This window comes from Sus scrofa, chromosome 15, assembly GCF_054392235.1.
Source record: "Sus scrofa isolate SSC_HxYL_T2T_F1_AM1 chromosome 15, Sscrofa_HxYL_maternal_Yorkshire_Landrace_v2.0, whole genome shotgun sequence".
Taxonomy (NCBI): Eukaryota; Metazoa; Chordata; class Mammalia; order Artiodactyla; family Suidae; genus Sus; species Sus scrofa.
This window is the reverse complement of record NC_139397.1, coordinates 60,787,847-60,805,762: the sequence shown is the minus strand read 5'-3', so window position 1 is coordinate 60,805,762 and position 17,916 is coordinate 60,787,847. Positions and strand designations below refer to the sequence as shown.

General features: G+C 36.6%; 2 protein-coding genes across 64 annotated transcripts in view; one reads left to right on the top strand and one right to left on the bottom strand.

Moving 5' to 3' along the window:
* Positions 1–17,916, bottom strand: part of CFAP96 (cilia and flagella associated protein 96) — a 487,170-nt gene that overhangs the window by 311,873 nt on the left and 157,381 nt on the right. The window lies entirely within an intron of this gene.
* The window catches only part of SORBS2 (sorbin and SH3 domain containing 2), a 324,236-nt gene that overhangs the window by 264,049 nt on the left and 42,271 nt on the right, over positions 1–17,916 (top strand). For 20 of the 58 annotated variants that reach the window (NM_001444777.1, NM_001444776.1, NM_001444790.1 and 17 more), the window contains 2 exon segments: positions 1,691–1,805; positions 17,031–17,080. In NM_001444777.1, coding sequence (NP_001431706.1) covers positions 1,691–1,805; positions 17,031–17,080 — 165 coding nt within the window. 58 annotated transcript variants of the gene reach the window in all.

Genomic DNA, 17,916 nt, shown 5'->3' with positions numbered 1-17,916 from the left:
ACCTCACTATGAGCCAAACACTAGGCGAAGCACTTTTCCTGTATTATATCACTTAATTCCGAGAACAACCCAATGAGATATGTTCTATTTTAAACCCATTTTAGAAGAAAGAAACTGTGCTTTTGAAAATTAATTTGCTCAGCTCAGCTAGTTTGTCCAAGCCAGGTTTCACACCCAGCTCTGACTAAAGCCGTAGCAAGAATAAATATGAACATCAGAATTATTCAGTATTAATACTTCTTATTAAGCATCCATCTATCATACCCATCCCAGAAATATTATATTCAACACCCCACTGTACCCTAAGAGTAACTGATGATCACATAGAGTATAAGATGTCACAAAAATAGACATATATTATGTGTGAAGAGATTCTCATTTTAATGCCAATTTCCTTATGATAAATTACATAAGTCTGATGTCTTAAGTTTGAAAATAATTGTCTAGACAAAAACACAGTATCTCTGCCTTAAAAACTAACCCAGATTCAGTCAGATTTAAATATCTTATTTGTCCCCTATGTCTAGCAAAAATAAATCTTTCATGAAGAAACATGATAATCCCTTAAAATTTTCTATAAGGCTTTCATATACATTGCCTCCTTTGGTGTTCAAAGTACCTCTGCTGAATATTGCTCATCAGTTTACTAGAAAGCCCAGACCTGCCCCTAATACTCCTGTCTAGTAGTGTACCTCTATGTCCAGCATGCCATGGAGTCAGAATTTCATCCCATTCCATGGTCAGAACTGCTCCCATCTTGGAGTTCCCTGATGGCTCAGCGGGTTAAGGATCTGACATTGTCACTGCTGTGGCTGTGGCTATTACTGTGGCACAGGTTCAATTCCTGTCTGGGGGTCTCCTAAGTAACATGGATGTAGCCAAAAAAAAAAAAAGAGTTGCCCCCATCTATAGTCAATAGTCAGAAAATCCTTCTTCCTCAAAAGTTAGCCACCCAAAGGAAGGCTTCTTCAGCCTCAGCTTCCTAGAAAAGCTTTACTCTTGAAGTCCCTTCTTGACTGTCTCTTGAAGGATATTATTCAGGAAAAAGAGCTGATTCCGAGGTCTCCTATGTGATGAATAGATACTAGGCTCTGATTTTTCAAGAGTAAGATCATGGCGGGTCTTCCTGGCCACACAGCTTGCTGCAGTATATGGCAACTTGAGTGATACTTTTACACTTTTCACAGACAAACTATGATGCCACTTGCAAGGTAAACATGAACAAACATGACGTGTGCATTACTCTTTGTCACTTCAAATCAAGGATGCCAGGTCCCAGCATGGTGGGATAAACTCATGAAGCTTAATGGAGCATAACTGCCACTTAGTCTAAACACAAACACACACTGCTACCATTCGTGACCTCAGGGTTTACTAGCAGATCACTGGCTACATAGCTACAAATCCCTCATTTGAGTTATTGAGCCAGCAGGAGGACAGTCCTTGTACCAAAAAAAGAAGAAGAAGAAGAAGAAAATGTAATATGAAATAAAAGAAATGGCTTTCTTTAAATCATTTAGGTAAAACAGAACATAAATGCAGCATTTTTGGCAGACTAACATTTTATCCTGCAACTTTTTTTTTTAACTCTGTACTAAAATTTACTTTGGGAACAGGTAATTCGTGGTTTTATGCACCTGCTTCAAGTATAGAGAATTATTTTAATATATAATTTGTTGTTGATTTCTAGGCATGACTGGGATCCTCCAGACAGAAAAGTGGACACGAGAAAATTTCGTTCTGAGCCAAGGAGTATTTTTGAATATGAACCTGGGAAATCATCAATTCTGCAGCATGAAAGACCAGTAAGCACTTGTCATTAATCAGAATGTCAGTTTTCTAGGTCTCCTGGGTTTCCAAATAAATCTGAATTTCATATTTTTTAGCAACTTTTGTATCACAAAGGTAATTTATTTCATATTACTTAGAAGTCATGTTTATTTTGTATCATGATTTGTGCATCTTGTCTCAGAATTAAAGATGCATTATCCAATATATTGTCCCTAACCAAATATAGGACTCATTCGCATGTAACTATAATGGTGCCTAATCATGACCCTGAGTTTAATAATAAAAAAAAAAATAACACTCAAAAGCAACACTGAATTGCCAGTCTACATGGCTAATGAGAACACTCATTCATTGACCTCTCCAATACAAATGGACCAGGCAGTTCCATCCCTTGGTTTCCATATTGGTTTCTTAATATTTCTTTGGCTTAAAGGGAAATTTTCCAAAAGCCCTTTTTTATAGCAAGTTGTTTTAATGGATTCTTATTAAATCTCTCTCAGGTTACCAAGCCTCAAGCTTCCTGACTGACTGTCAATCTAATGGATCAAGATTATATTTAACGTTACAATATTTTTGCAATTATATAGTTTAATTACATGCAAAGGAAAAGAGATATACAGCTGAAAATAACTGCTTGCCTCCTCAAAGTGTAACTGAACAAATAGGTTCTCCCTTGGCCCGCTTTTGTTTTGATTTTCCCAGTTCTCCTTTCTGAGTCTTTTGCTTCTCTCCTAGACCAGTGCCTTCAGAATCCCTTTGCAATTCTATAATTCCTCTGTACCATTCTGTCAACACCTGCTTCTAGAGAAACAATTGATGTCATTTGCAATTTACTCATCCTTGTCTTAAAAGAATTTTAGGTGTCAGTGAATAGGATAGAGAGAGTTTTCCTTGTTAGTGCCTTTAAGAGTATATAAGAAACCACTTTGTTATATATAAGGCCAGCCCCGACATTGGATTAGAGCGCATTGCTCACCACACCCAACATGAGCATCCTTAATTTAGTTTCTAAAACCCCATATTTATGGTTATGTTCTTAAGAAACATGTTCGAAAACCTTATAATCACATAATTCATACAGGATATTTTTCTAAGCCTTCTTTGCCTTTCTTCAAATAAATCCTATCTTTTAGAGTAACAGGAGTTTGCCAAGAAAACTAAAAGAAAAAAAGGGAACACCGCTGAATTGCAGGTTCCATTGCAAATATATAACCCATTTACTAGGTTATATGATTAAATACCAAGACCTTGGAAATTTCTAGGATGAAAGTTGAGTGGTATCACCATTGCATAAAATTGAAAGTTAGCAAAACAAGCATGCAAAATAATGAATCTCAGATAAGTGTAAATAACAAAACTTTAATGATCGTTCTAACAGTGTCTGAGAATTAGGATGATGAGGGTTGTACTTGTATTGGAATGCTTTTTGTAGCTGTGGTGTCAAGAAACAGGATGGATTTGGTAATCTAACCCATAAGGATAATTTCTAGTTTAAATGATGCAGCAAAAGTTATGAAGCACCAGGTATGTGCCAGACGTTGTAGTAGGTGTAAGGGACGTAGCAGTGAACAAGACACAGTCTTTACCTCAAGGAACTTGGAGTCTATCATTTAATCAATACACAGAGTAGACCCACATTTGTGTGAAGTAGGTCATCTTCTGTATGGTTAAAACAGAGACACACCGAATGGATTTGCCCCTTCCAGAATTTATTCATAGACCCTGTCATTGTGGCTAAAATTCCTACTTTACTCATGTCTTTGACCCAGAGCTTTGAAGGTTCCCAGTGTAAAAACAGCAATAATAGCAACAATAATAGCAACTGTTGGAGTGCCTCACTGAGTGCTTACTTATGTGCCAGGCCTTGTAATTAGTAATGTATACTTTATGTAATGATCCCAACAACCCTATGAAATAGAAGTGCGGTATTCCCATTTTACAGATAGAGAGACTGAGTACTTATTAAGTAACCTTGCCTGAGTTCATGTGGCTGGTTAATGCTGGACCTGGGAATGAGCCAAGCAGACTCATGTCTGGTGCATTTAATCACCACCATACTGCCACACCACCAGGATTAAAGTCAAAAGTACATTTAGCTAAAAGGCATTATTACTTTAATTAGATTATTTAGTTATTTTGCAGTATAAATTTATTTGTTCATTTATAGTATGTTAGTATACTAGATTTATTTTACCAGCAACCTGATCCCTGAGTAGTTAAGCCATATGACCAGTATAGTCAACTAGCTCTAAGAAGAATGGAAAAATCTGGAGCGTGGGTATGGCTGAAGATTTGTGTATGGATGGGTCTCTGCAGCCACAGGAAAAGAGTAGTGGAAGGAACCTAGAAACATGGAAGGAAATGAGACTGGATATGTTATGAAGAAATGGGAAAAAAATTATTTATCTTTCCTAAACAATTTTGCTGAGGGCCAGCCTTATGCAAAATGATTTGAACTAGTCATCTGTATCATTTTGGCCTGGCTTTGTATTACAGGACTCGTTATTTTTCTTTTCATCAACATGGAATCCATCCCAATTGCCTAAGTCAGAAACAAAGGCCCATGGGAACAGTGGTATTGCAGAGACTGGCTACATCTTGATACAGTTTGCATAAGATTTGAAGTGCCTTCAAGGGGGAGGGGCCCTCAGAGAGAGAAGATGGATAACAGGTTTGCTAAATAAGAGCGATAGAAGAGCAAATGAGCAACACCTAAGGATCTAAGGATCGCAAGGTTTAAGCACTCTCAGGTCTTTTTACTCCAAGAAGGTTGTGAGCATTTCTTTGCTCCCTGCATCATCAAGTTTTGTAAATAATACACTACAGCTAGACTCTTCTCTGTTGTTCTTTTGAATTCCGAAATGACTCTATCATCTGCCCAGTTTTCCCAAGGGTCATCTTGGATTCCCTCTCCCTAGTGATCTCAAAGTCCCATGCCACAGGAGAAAGGCCACTGCCACGCCTGTCTTCTGGTCCACAGTTGTCCATTGCCTGGATTAGAATGTCAGCCACTAACTGATGTTTCTAATTCTCCAATTTAATCTCCACACCTCGGCTTGAGTAATCTTAGAAAACCTCCTGCTCGAAACTTTCTCCTAGCTCTCAAGTATCCTTAGAGCAGAATCCAAAAGTCCTTAACATAATATACAAAAAAGAAAACTTGTGGTCTTACCCCCCCCCCGCCCCCCGGCCCCAGCCTCAAGTATGCTGACCTCTCCAGTCTCAAGTATCTTCCAGCCCTTCCTGCCTCACTGGCTGTGTCCCAGCTCTACAGAGGGCTCTCACTTCCTCCTCGCTGGACCTCTGCACAGGCGTTCCCTCTGGCAAGAGAGCTCTCTCCACCACCTCTTTCTTCCCATGGAAAATCCCAGCTCATCCTCCACCTATCTCACTTCCCCCTGGGCACCATCCTGACAACTGGATACTCAGGGCCAGGCATCCCCTGCTGTGAGCCACAGCTGCTGCACTGCCCATCGCCACCCTGAATTGTAATGGCCTGTTTACCTGTCTGTGTCCTTCACTAGACTTTAAGCTCCTTGAAGGCAGGGACCATGTCTGGTGCACCAGCTGAATCCCCAGCACCTAGCGCAATGCCTGGCACATGGTAGGTGTTCAGTGAGTACTCATTGAATTAATATGTAAGTGAATAAATGAAGGTTTTACACTTGCAGTTAGTGGATAAAGTTGGTGGGACTGAGTCCTTGTTCTGCTGCTTATCTCTGAAGTATATACATTTCTAATGACAAAGGCACCATGGGTCTCATCAGAGCACCCATGAGGGATTCCACAAACTGCTATTAGTAACTCTGGTCCACTGATTCTAGGATATAAGGTACAGGAAAGTAAAAGTGAATACAATTTTTTGGGAGTTCCCATCATGGCACAATGGAAACAAATCCAACTAGGAACCATGAGGTTGCAGGTTCGATCCCTGGCCTTGCTCAGTGGGTTAAGGATCAGGCGTTGCCATAAGCTGTGTTGTAGGACACAGATGTGGCTCGGATCCTGCATTGCTGTGGCTGTGGTATAGGCCAACAGCTACAGCTCTGATTGGACCCCTAGCCTGGGAACCTCCATATGCCTCGAGTGCAGCCCTGAAAAAACAAAAAACAAACAAACAAAAAAAATTGAAGTGTCGAGATATTCATCTACTCTAAATTTAAAAATTATGATTAAATAGGCCTAAGGAAAGCACTTTGCAATCATCAGGAATTTATCTTAAACTGATTTGATCCACAGTTTTTTCCATGAGACAATCATACAGACTCTCTACTGAGATTATATTAATAAAAATTTTATATCCCATCTGGGTTGGCTATGTTTATAGATAACCCACATTAAAATAAAATAAATTCAATTAAGCACTTATTTAGGACCCTGTTATTATTGAAAATAGAAAATAATATTGAGATGTTACCTCTCTCTACAAGAAATAAATCCACACATAATGATACAAGTGAAAGAAACAATCACTGAAAACACTGTGCCAAGTTGAAATGAAATTTAAACCATCAGGGAAATTAAGCTTCTTTAGCAATGAAAATTGTCACTCAAAGCTTACTTAAGCTATAAAAATTTTAAGAGTTTCATCTGTTGGTTTGAAGCATAAAAAATTATCCCAACTAACAATGCACAGTGCATTTATTGAGGAATCTCAATAAATAAACATAGTAGCCAATGCCATTAAAGCTTAAAAATATAATGAGCATGAGTTATAAAGAACCAAACAATGTTGGCAATTTCTTTTTGTTCAGAACAGCAAATAGAAATGCCGTGCCTACAATAAGAAGCCTGAGAGCTAGAATCTTTAACCTGAAAAGTAATGCAACACTTTCAAACTGTAGAAAACAAAACTTTAAAAACTTGGTTACCTTTAAATAAGAATCCTGTGCAATTTATAGTTTTAGGTTTCCTTAAACACTCTGCTCATGCTGACACATTAATTGTAAGCACAGGTGTGCTGAGTTAATTGTAGGCACAGGTGTGCTGAGTTTTTCAAAGTGAGGAGACCAAAAGAGGGTAGAAAGAGGTACAGTAGTATCTCTGCTCTTTCGTTGTTGTTGTTGTCATTTTGAGCAATTATAGTAAAAGCTAAATCAAGAGTTTCTGAGTGTTAACTTTCATTTTGAACGAGTAAAAAAACCTCTCAAGTCCAGTGGAAAATGCTGATTTAGTGAGATCATGAGTAGGTTTGCATGTATGTCTGACCATCTATATGAATATCACTGACTTTTAATTTTGTGAGGCCTCTGTGTACCTTAGAGTGACACTAGGTTGCTACATTGTAGTTTAATTGTTGCCTGACTAAAGAGATTCAAAAGGTCAACCACAGCAAAGAGAAAATTCTAGTTCAGCCACTTACCATTTCTCTACCATAGAGGCTTTGCTCAAGCATGTGCCTTTCATTATGTTTCAAAGATAGATAATCACCAAATATTATTGTTTGTGGGGTTTTCTCTTCTAATTTCTATTGGCATGGATAGTTGCCCATTGAGACAATAAACTGAAGTTTTAATCTACAAAATCGTAATTCATGGAAAATTGCCATCCTCAAGTACAGTGAAGGATAGCAGATATTCTGCTCCCTTTTCCATATTCTATCCTAGGAAGAGCTTTCTATAAATCAGGATTTAGTATATTTGTTTGTTGCACATACCATTTAAGATGGAAATCAAAGTGAAGTTGTAACCACTGGTCAAGGTACTTATTTGTTTAGTAAATTTGCTGCCCTCTACTGTTCAAGATGTTTTTAAACAAATTTGTTTCCTCGAAGATATGTTTCTCTCTCTCCTTAGCCAAATAAAGTATCATACGTGAAAACAGCGATTATAAAGTCAAGAATTACTAATATCATTAAGTATGTAATATTAGAAAATGTGAAAAAGCAAAGATTCATTTTCCTGTTGAAGCAGTACTGGGCCTCTGCAGAGAGGACAGAAATACTGGAAAATTCTCTCTAACGTCAATGACCTCCCCAAATCAGCTCCAGCCAAACTATTCCATAAACTAGCTACATGCCGCAGCTGTTATCTAAAAGATAATTGAGAAAAACAATATTTTAGTGCTATCAAAATCTCAATTACTGCTTTTGCACTATTGAATCAGATATACATCAAACCAAGTTTTTAAATTAAACCGAAAAAAATGGTAAATTAGTTACCAGAATATTATTTTCTATCAAATTCCCTGTTATATCCGAAATGTATATGTAATATGTTGACATAAATAAGAGATTATAAATTAAGATTTCTGCAACATTTCTCATGGTAATTATAGGATGTTCTCTATAACATTGTAACAGTAAAGGAGGATAATATTTTAAAAGGACAGAACAATCTCAATATTGTGCTTTACCAGACATAGGCTTTGTGACACCACCACACCTATCATTATAGTCTGTTTTTATCACTTGGGGCCCCATGGTAAACACGTCCCAAGGATACTGCATGGTCTTTATCCTTATGATCACCACATATTTTGGATAATGTAGGCCCTTTCACTTTGTGTTATAATGTCTAAAACTTTTCTATCACTGCGTATAACTATTATAATCTCCTAAAATAGTGAAATAAAAAGCACATCTCTAAAAAAGACTTTGGATAGACTGATTATTAAATATAGACTGTGTCTTATTAACAAACTATTCCAAATGCAACAGGTCAATAAAATGCTTGGACAAGCTAATGTCAAAATAATGGCTTTTGTATGAATACGGTGTGTTGCCAAGCACCATGTTACAAGGTTGTATTACAAGATTGGAGATCATTTATTCCTGAGCTGAATGCACTTACACTGTGGAGGTCCTTGAGCTCTTTAGGAATTGGAAGGGACTGATACAGATCTGCTTTGAGGCAGTGAGCACATCATAGACCTCCTAGAACACATTCTCTCCCAGCCCAGGTGAATGGCTTTTAGGAAACTGGAGCTTTTCTTCCTCCTGGCTTAAAATACTACAGTCCAATTGCTCCAGGTTTAATTAGTGTCATGTAATACATTCTCAAAGAAGTCATAACCCATATGTAGTACTTTAAGCATCCCCTTTTAAGTGTAAAATCAATGGCATGAGTCAATCTGGTCAGGCATGTATTATTTAAAAGTATTAAGGATATCACAGGGTAAGATAAATGTTCTGTGTGTTTTTTTCTGTTACTAAAGCAATTGCATATATTTTCTCAACCTTCTTATATTAACAGTACTAGTTTTTGTATCTTAAATACGACATTTGGAAACCACTGGAAGGGTGTAAGTCAACTACAAAACTTGGTTCTTTATCTAAATTAAAGTGTTAGCCAAACAAGGGTGGGATTTTGACCCTCTCTCATCCTCAACCTTGACCAACCGCAGAAATATGAAAAACCCAACCCACCCACATCCATTTCCATTTCTCTAGCTCAAGGTAGACAGGTAGGAGGTGATACTTGGAGTATCTCATAAAACATGACCTTTCTTCACTTTGTAAAGGCTCTTTGTCTTCACACATTCTTGGTAATCCAGACCATCCCTAAATTATCTGGGACCCCTGGGACATTTTAACTTTCTGGAATGTTTCCTCCTGCCTTACCTAATGTAGGACGCAAAGTGCTCTAGCTGGTGTCCTCTTGGTTCCATCAAGAATCTCTATCTAATGAATCAGCTTTTCCTTCACCCCTTTTTCTTACAGCCCCCTCTCCCAACCACTCCGACACCTGTTCCAAGGGACCCTGGCCGGAAGCCTATTTCTATGTCACCCTACGGAGAAGTAACTGGTAGCCCCTCCCCTCCGCCCAGGACCAGCATCCCCACACCAAGCCGGTGCACCCCGGCTCTCTCTCCCATCTGGGTGAGCTCCTTCCTTCTTTACCTAATGCTGTAGGGAAGTTCAGGTGTAGCCCTTGTTCCCTAGAAGCTAAGAAGATAATCAGAGGCTGGCTACTTACCACACCCCCACCTTGCTACCCTTTCTTTCTCACCCAGACCCCAGGTTCTTCATGTCAACCAACCCCTAACAGTCTCGCAGCACCTCTCACTCCGCCCCACCTTGAACTTCTTCCCCCACGTCTCTCCTTCCCTCCCCTGGGCTCTCCAGATGCCTGAACCTGAGCAAATGGTCTGCAGACTGCAGGCTTACTACACACAGGCCAATGAGGGCAGGGCCGATGGAGTGACTCACCCAGAAGAGCTACTTCATGACTGAGTTGAGCCTATTTTTAATACCCTGCTGTGCTATCAATGCTCATTGTCACTGTCACAGAGAGTTTGACATAGTTTATGCATCAAGCCAAGGAGAAAACTAGAATTGATGGCAGAGGAAATAACTAGGGGCCTAAGTGATGCCATCAAAGCTCATCTTCATATCCTAATTTTACTCATTTTACTTTACTTCCTTTGTTCTCTCTGGCTGAGATTTGTTGGATGAGAGTTGATGCATGTTTGTGCGCGAATGTGTGTTTTTCATGCCTCACAGTGTTGCCCTCACTTAGCTCAGTGTGACTTTTCCTTCCCTTTTCCTTCACATCTGCTCCAGACTGATCGCATAAATCCAGATGACATAGATTTAGAAAATGAGCCCTGGTATAAATTCTTTTCAGAACTGGAGTTTGGACGCCCGGTAAGTGAGGCTAGACTATTAATATAAAACAATTAGGAGAATGTTGTTTGATTTATAAAACATATTATCAGAAGAGAGGGGTCATTTAGAAAACAAAAGCTGAATACTATATACACTCAAAATACACTGAAAAGAATATATTTTATATACATAAATCTGGTACAGCTTAGCCCATATTCACTTCTCTACCAGAGTTAAACATGCTCAAATACTTCCTACGTAGTTTTCTTTACCACCAAATCTTGCATTAGGATTGCTCTTTATCTAACTGATCGCAAATTCAAAATATTGAAATAGTTTCTGTCTTAGAATAGTCAGACAATTTTTACAGATTTATAGAAAAATTATATTTGTTTACAGTCCATTTGGGTCTAGCTCAATAGGAAAAGCACCGTGGAATTTATAATAATAATAATTACTATCATGATAGCTTGCTGAGGAATCACTAAGCACCTGGAGAGTGCTGGGTTCTGTACTAATTATCTCAGTGAGTCCTCACAATGTCACTCCAGGAAGAAGAAACCATAGGCCCAAGACAGTAAGTGACAGAGCCAAAAATTAAAACCAGACCTATCAAAAAATAAAAATGAACAAACAAAAAAACACCTGTGGGAAACTCCCACCAAAATATATTGCCAGAATATCCCCACTCTAAAATACCTTGTTTGTGCTTAGGAATAAACTGAAAGGGAAAGATAAACTCTGTGGACCTTGATTTCTCGTCCTGCTACAGAAAACCACCACCACATTTCTAGTCCCCAAACCACCACCACATTTCTAGTCCCCAAACCACCACCACATTTCTAGTCCCCAAACCACCACCACATTTCTAGTCCCCAAACCACCACATTTCTAGTCCCCAAACCACCAACAAAGGTGCACATTATGAGAACTGCTTAATCTATTGCGATGAAGAGTCAACCCAAGCTTCAAATCACAATTTCCTTTATTAACTCAAGTTTTATTAGGGAACTGTATCTACCAATAACAGCACATCTGATGTCAGTCAGTTACATAGTTTTTAATCCTCTCACTGGTGTTTCTGAATTCTAAACACTAAAAGAACATACTGAATACATTGCACAACAATTTTATTAAAGATCAAGAGTACAATCTTTCTTTTATCACATCATATACTGATTTATGAACTCTTATACTAACCATATATTGTATACCAGGTGATAATAGTAGTTAATCCCTCTTGTTCATTAAAATGCAATCTAACTCATTAGATTATAAAGAATCTAAAATGGCTAGATTCATTACATCTTACTGAACTGGATCAAAAGGGACTGTAAATTAATATAATTTTTTTAGAATTTCTATAACTAATAGGAAGAATCTTTTACCTATTTTGTAGCCAGGTATTCACATAAATGCATTTTATTTTAAAGAAAAAATTCCCTAGCTTTGCTTTATAAATATTGCTATTGTTGATTAGACAGTTTATAGGGACACAGCCAATTTCTATTCTGAGCCTCAATTATCAGCATTTTTCCACAATCATTTTCAGCCACACATGGAAACTCACCAGCATGCTACCCACCTGCTCCTTCAATGTTTCTTTAATATACCTTGCATTCCTCTGTGGCAAGAGACTAGGAGTTCTAATTTTGATTTGATGAAATGAGTTTATAAATCTACTAATCAAATCACTAGTAATTTTGCCCAGTGCTTGAGAATATTTACAAACATGGCACTTTTTCCCTCCCGGGCTACCCCCATTTTGCTCCATTCATGTCCCTCTTTATGTGTATCTGATGCTGTCAGCACTCAATTTCTAACTGTTGTCACCTTTTCCACATGTCCATTCCTTGCTGCCATTGATTCTCCTCCATTCCATCTCTACACTTCCGCTTATGTGGTGCATCTCCACCCAGCCTCCTAAAAAGGCTCTGGACTATGTTCAAGATCATTCTTCTGGTGTTTCCAATGAGGTAAAAACAAATTATTCTCTTTTTCAGATTTCTCTCTTTAGGACCTGTTACTGTGATTCTGAACATCCGTGTTTTACAATTCACTACAGTGTCTAAGCAGTTTTTGAAAATCTAAACTTGCATCATTGTGTTGTATGCAGTATCATTGCCTGGACATTAATTATACCAAAGTAGTTGGCTCCTTCTAAAAAGTAGGTGAAGACTCATTCCAAATCATTACTTCCAGGCGAACTATTCGATGCATCCTGGTATCCAGGAGTGTGACAATCAAAAAGCAAAAGTGGTAGTGTTGATGCATATAATTGATTAGACGAGTAAAATACTACTAGGTGTCTCCTCAGAGCCATTTTGTCACCATTCTTGGAGGTATAGAATGACAGTTTAGATTCTCAGATAATCAAATTTTTATGCCCCACATATTCTTAAATTTTAATTCTTTCATTTTCCTAAATAAATTTGTGGATTTTAGCATCAGATAAAAGTCAAGAATAGGACTGACAAATAACTGGCACACATGTCACAACTTCCCAGATCCACCTCCTTGACAGACATTACTAATCCTTCTCAACATGGTAATCCAGGCAGCCACTATAATAGATTATCCCTGGCACATGAGATGAATACATTTTTTCCATCTCTGTTTAGGAATGTTCATGACAATCTGCTAGGTTAAAAAAATATATATATGCCTGGCAATGTAAAGTGTTATTTGAACTAGTCAAAGAGAATATGAAAAAGGCAGAATCAATGCAGAGTCGAAAACTTTTTGTCCCGCTCGCTGCAAAGAAAAATAAAATTATTTTGGAAAGCAGATTTAGGACTCATTAGTGGACACAAACAAAAGTGACAGTTGTTCTAAACATCAGCTGTTTAAAAAAGACTTCCTATGGGAATTCGTAGAAGCATCTAGGATGGGAGCAAAGGGAATAAACTTGTTTTTTGCAGTCATTTTTACACAGTAGTTTCTCTGTGGTTCTAAATAAACAAAAACACTTAATAAATATCTTATTTTCATTGAAAGGTCTTTCTCAGTTAAATATGTGCAACTAGAAAATAAAACTAGTAGAATGCCTATGCTGCAGGATGTACTACTGACATGGTAGTGACAACTGGAATTGCAGGCACAGTCTCAGGAGAAATACCCAACTTTCTAGACTTGCATTTTGCAATTCCAAATTATTTCCCTAGAGGTATGCATCAGAGTGCATGTTAAAACAGAGAAGTGTTGATTATTTATATACTAAATAAAAAGTAAAATAGAGTAACCAGGAACATTCTGAGCTATTGAATCCAAACATAAAGGTTTATTTGCTATAGAAAGGCATGTAATCTGAAGAAAATCAAATACAAGAAGCAATTCTATTCTGTGTGCCATGCTCCCTCCACACTGGGAGAAAGGGTATCATTTAAACATATGAACAGCCAGATAATTTACTTTGGGATACAATTTGGTCAGATATTTTTAGGATTTTTTTAGACAGTTAATTGAGACATGAAATGGAATTTAGAGATTGCCATCTCTAACTCAGTCAAGAAAAGTAGAGTCCAACCATTTTAAGAAGTCCACAATCAGATGGTAGTGTGGTGGCAAATTCAAAATAAAACACAGCTCTCTTAACCTTCATTTCAGTGCTATTTCCTTTATACCATACTTCTTAGCACTTCCAAGAGATGTATTTAAAGCTCAAATCCTTTAGAAACAAATTATTTTCTTAATACTATTCCTTAACTATTGATTTCTGTGAAAAAAGTTCCCATAGTGACTATTACACAATAATCCTTGGGATAAAAATAATGGAAATTTAATTCTATGCATTCTATAAAGTTACCATAGCGGTTAAAAAAAAATCACACAAAAAAGCACTTTGCTAATGGTTAAACTGATTTTTCATTACTTCTTTGAGATCAAGGAGAGGATGTTATATGTTCTGATAGCATATTAACTATGTTATTAATGTCACATCAGGGTTTTTCAGAGTGTTAAAAATACTCTAATAAGGTACTAGATTCTGTCTCTAATAACCTTATGTGAAACATTTCTGGTAAAATTTGTAATTGATTAGACATTATCTAAGGTACCATTTATCAAATGCCTAGTTTATGCCACAAATAACATACTTTTTAATTCATAAATATAAGTGAGAGACTGGCATTAATAAAGGACAATTAAGGACTTTTAAGCGAAGTTTAATAGCATGATCCCTTAGCATAAAGAGCAATTCAGAGTCTATACTTCATTAAAATGACCTTCATTTAGGTTGCTAAAATAATGGTAATATGCAAATACTCAGTAGACCATAATAGGTCAAATAGATAACTCCTTTCTAGAGGCAATTTTCCATTTCAGAATGTGTACCATGCATATAATTATCACACAAGGTTTTCTCATAGTCATCTATTTATTGTTTCCTTATAATTTAATACTGAACTTTTTCCTCTGAACACATATAACAATACTGGTTTCAGTTTATTTTAGATTATGGAAACCAGCACAAGGAGGAATAATTGTATTTTATTAGCCTAAGTTTAAAACACAATTAACTTATCAATATTGAGCCTTCACTTCTTACACTATGCTCTATTTCACATTACAATATTGTTTAGGCTCATCTCAAGCTGGTGATTTAAATTTTCTGATCACTCTAGGGCTATTCTAAGAGTGTTCCAAAGTAGACACTTTTCGAAGGCCAGCTGTGGTTTGTGGCTTGGTGTCTCATGAAAGATGTGATCCACACAGATGCCAAGGCTCAGAGGCTCTTTGGTGTGGCTCTTCTGCCAACATGTGGAATTAATATTTCTAAATCAGAATATAATTATCTGGTTTTATTTATTATTTGCCTTCCTTCTTAGTTAGTATTTATCTTTCCACCTTTCCAGTGTCCAATTCAGAGTTCAGCAAGTTAAAACAGTCATGTAAACGTATCCCATTAGCAGGCCAATTTTTTTCCTATCTTTACATTTTGAAAATTTCAGATTCTAAACATTTTATAGGAACTAAAGTATTATAGTATGATTTTTTTTCTGTCTAAAAAGGAGGAGGAACATTCTCTTGCAGAGAGATGCCTTTGCTTCTGGTCATTTCCCTTCCCACTCAGTAAGATGGATTTAAATGAAAATATAGTTAATAGAAGCAATTTTAGAGTTATGCATAAGGGGGATTGTCAGACTGATCTACATAAAGAATGTCAAAATTACTTACTAATATTTTAACTGGTTAGTTGGTGATAATTTACAAGTAGAAAATAAAGTTATAGTTTTTAAAGTATGGTTTAATTTCCATTAAGTAGGTTGTTAAAACTCTGGTAAAATATTTCTATGTGATAGGACCTAAGATAAAATTTGTCAAATCCTGCCTTTCTGGCTGGCATTTTTTTAACTTTGATATAGAAGAATATTTTCAAACAAGAATTTCAGTTGTTTATCAAACCAGAGTTTACTTGTTATGAAGAACTGACCATCAAATATGACCAAAACCAAGACTTTATATTTTATATGTACAGTGTATATGTATATACTTAGTAGGCGTTTCCCTATATATCTGAGATGTCATACATCATACCACAACTACTTTCATCTCAAATTCAGGTATCTGATATTTTTGTTTCATATCTATTTCATTTGTATTGTTCAGAATGAAGGAGTATGAAAATGGTGCATACAATAAGCATTACAAAATTTTTATCAATCTGTATTTGCTATTTTTCTATGTTCCTATAACCATGGACAACTGAGAGTTGATTTTCTGACTGAAATGTTAAAAGCCTACTTTAAAAAAAAAGTTTATATTTTTGTGCATTAAATCATTTATTCTAAACTAACCCTAAATGTAACAAATTTCAAAGGTATAAATCTGTACCTGATTTAAAAACCAGGTAGTTTAGTTTAATTCAAACCAAATTCTGTAAAAAGTCGTATCTATGTTGACAGATGAAAAAAGTTCTGCTAAGTTTTATGTCTACCTAAAAAGAACATGTGGAAACATGACAACAAATTCAGAAAGGTTTATGTTTCATAAGGATCACATGCTGACTACAGATATTTCTGTAAATATCAAACCATTCCTTTAAGTAAGAGATTTCTACTTACAGTCTATTTCTTCATGAAGGTGGTTATGATTTTTTTTTTCTCCAAGCAACGTTTGAGTTGTGGATATTTTGAGTTATAGGGAGAAATGCAGTGCTGTACAGTCAGTCCTCCATATCTGGATTGCACATTCACAGATTCAACCAACTTAGGGACAAAAATATTCCAAAAATTAAATTTCCAGAAATTTCCAAAAAGAAAACCTTGAACTTGCTGTACCAGCAACTATTTCCATAGCATTTATACCATATCAAATATAATAAGTAATCTGGAGATGATTTAAAGTATACAGAAGTATGTGGATAGCTCATATACAAATAGTATACCATTGTATATAAGGGACTTGAGCATACTCAGATTTTGGTATCCTTGGGGGTGGTCCTGGAACCAGTCCCCCTCACCAGATACCAACAAATGACTGCATATCAGAAGAGAAGGTAGATAAGAAGAAAGTAGAAATTAGGTTGCATGATTTCTATTTGGGAAGACAGTTTTATGCTCATAATAAATGATATATTTTTAATCTCAATTTTGACAATATTTCTTTTAGGATATCTAATTTAATGTCCAAGGATAAATGAAATTTTTTCATGGTAAAAACTTTTCATGGTACTATTTTTCTATCTTAACAGGCCTCCTTGTATCAATCCTCTATAGACAGGAGCCTGGAAAGACCTGCTAGGTAAGAATCTCCCTACATTATGCAACCAGAATATTCAATACTAGTGGTTTCCTTTCCAGTGAAATAGAAATGAGAAATTATGTATCCCTTATCTTTATTTTAAGCACCATAATTCATGAAGTTGTTTTAATTTGTATCTGCATCACTTTATATGATCATATTCAAGAATGCATAAAAACTAAGTGAAGTAATTCTGGATTCCTCTACAGTCTTAGGAATTCTTGACTTCCCTGTCTCTTCCATACCAGTTTTCTTCTCCTTAGATAAGGATTATAAAAATCTAATTTTGAATATTGTCAGATGACACAAGAATGATGTATTTGAAAAAAACTGTAACAAATTGTTTTAAAATTTATAAATTATGTTCTACATATGTTGGTTCACTGTAATCTGACCACACAAGTCAGAAACGCTGTTATAACTGATAAATGAGGATTTACTGTACACCAGACATTCTAAGTACATAAACATATTCAATCCTTAAGAAAACATTATAAGTTAAGAACTGTTATCCTGACTCTCCCACTGTGGCTCAACAGGATCAGTGATGCTGCGAGGATGTGGGTTTGACCCCCTGCCCTACACAGTGACTTAGGGATCTGGCGCTGCCGCAGCTGTGGCTTAGGTCACACCTGTGGCTCTGATCCCCGGCCCAGGAGCTCCATGTGCTGCGGGGCCACCAAATATGACCAAAAGAAGAAAAATAAAGAGCTATCATCCCCATTTTACCTCTAGCAAAGTGAAACTTGGGCTTCATAACATACCAAGTTTACACAGTTTGCAAGGGACAAAGTAGATCTGAACCAAAATAGCTTAAAACCACTGGTCCTGACCAC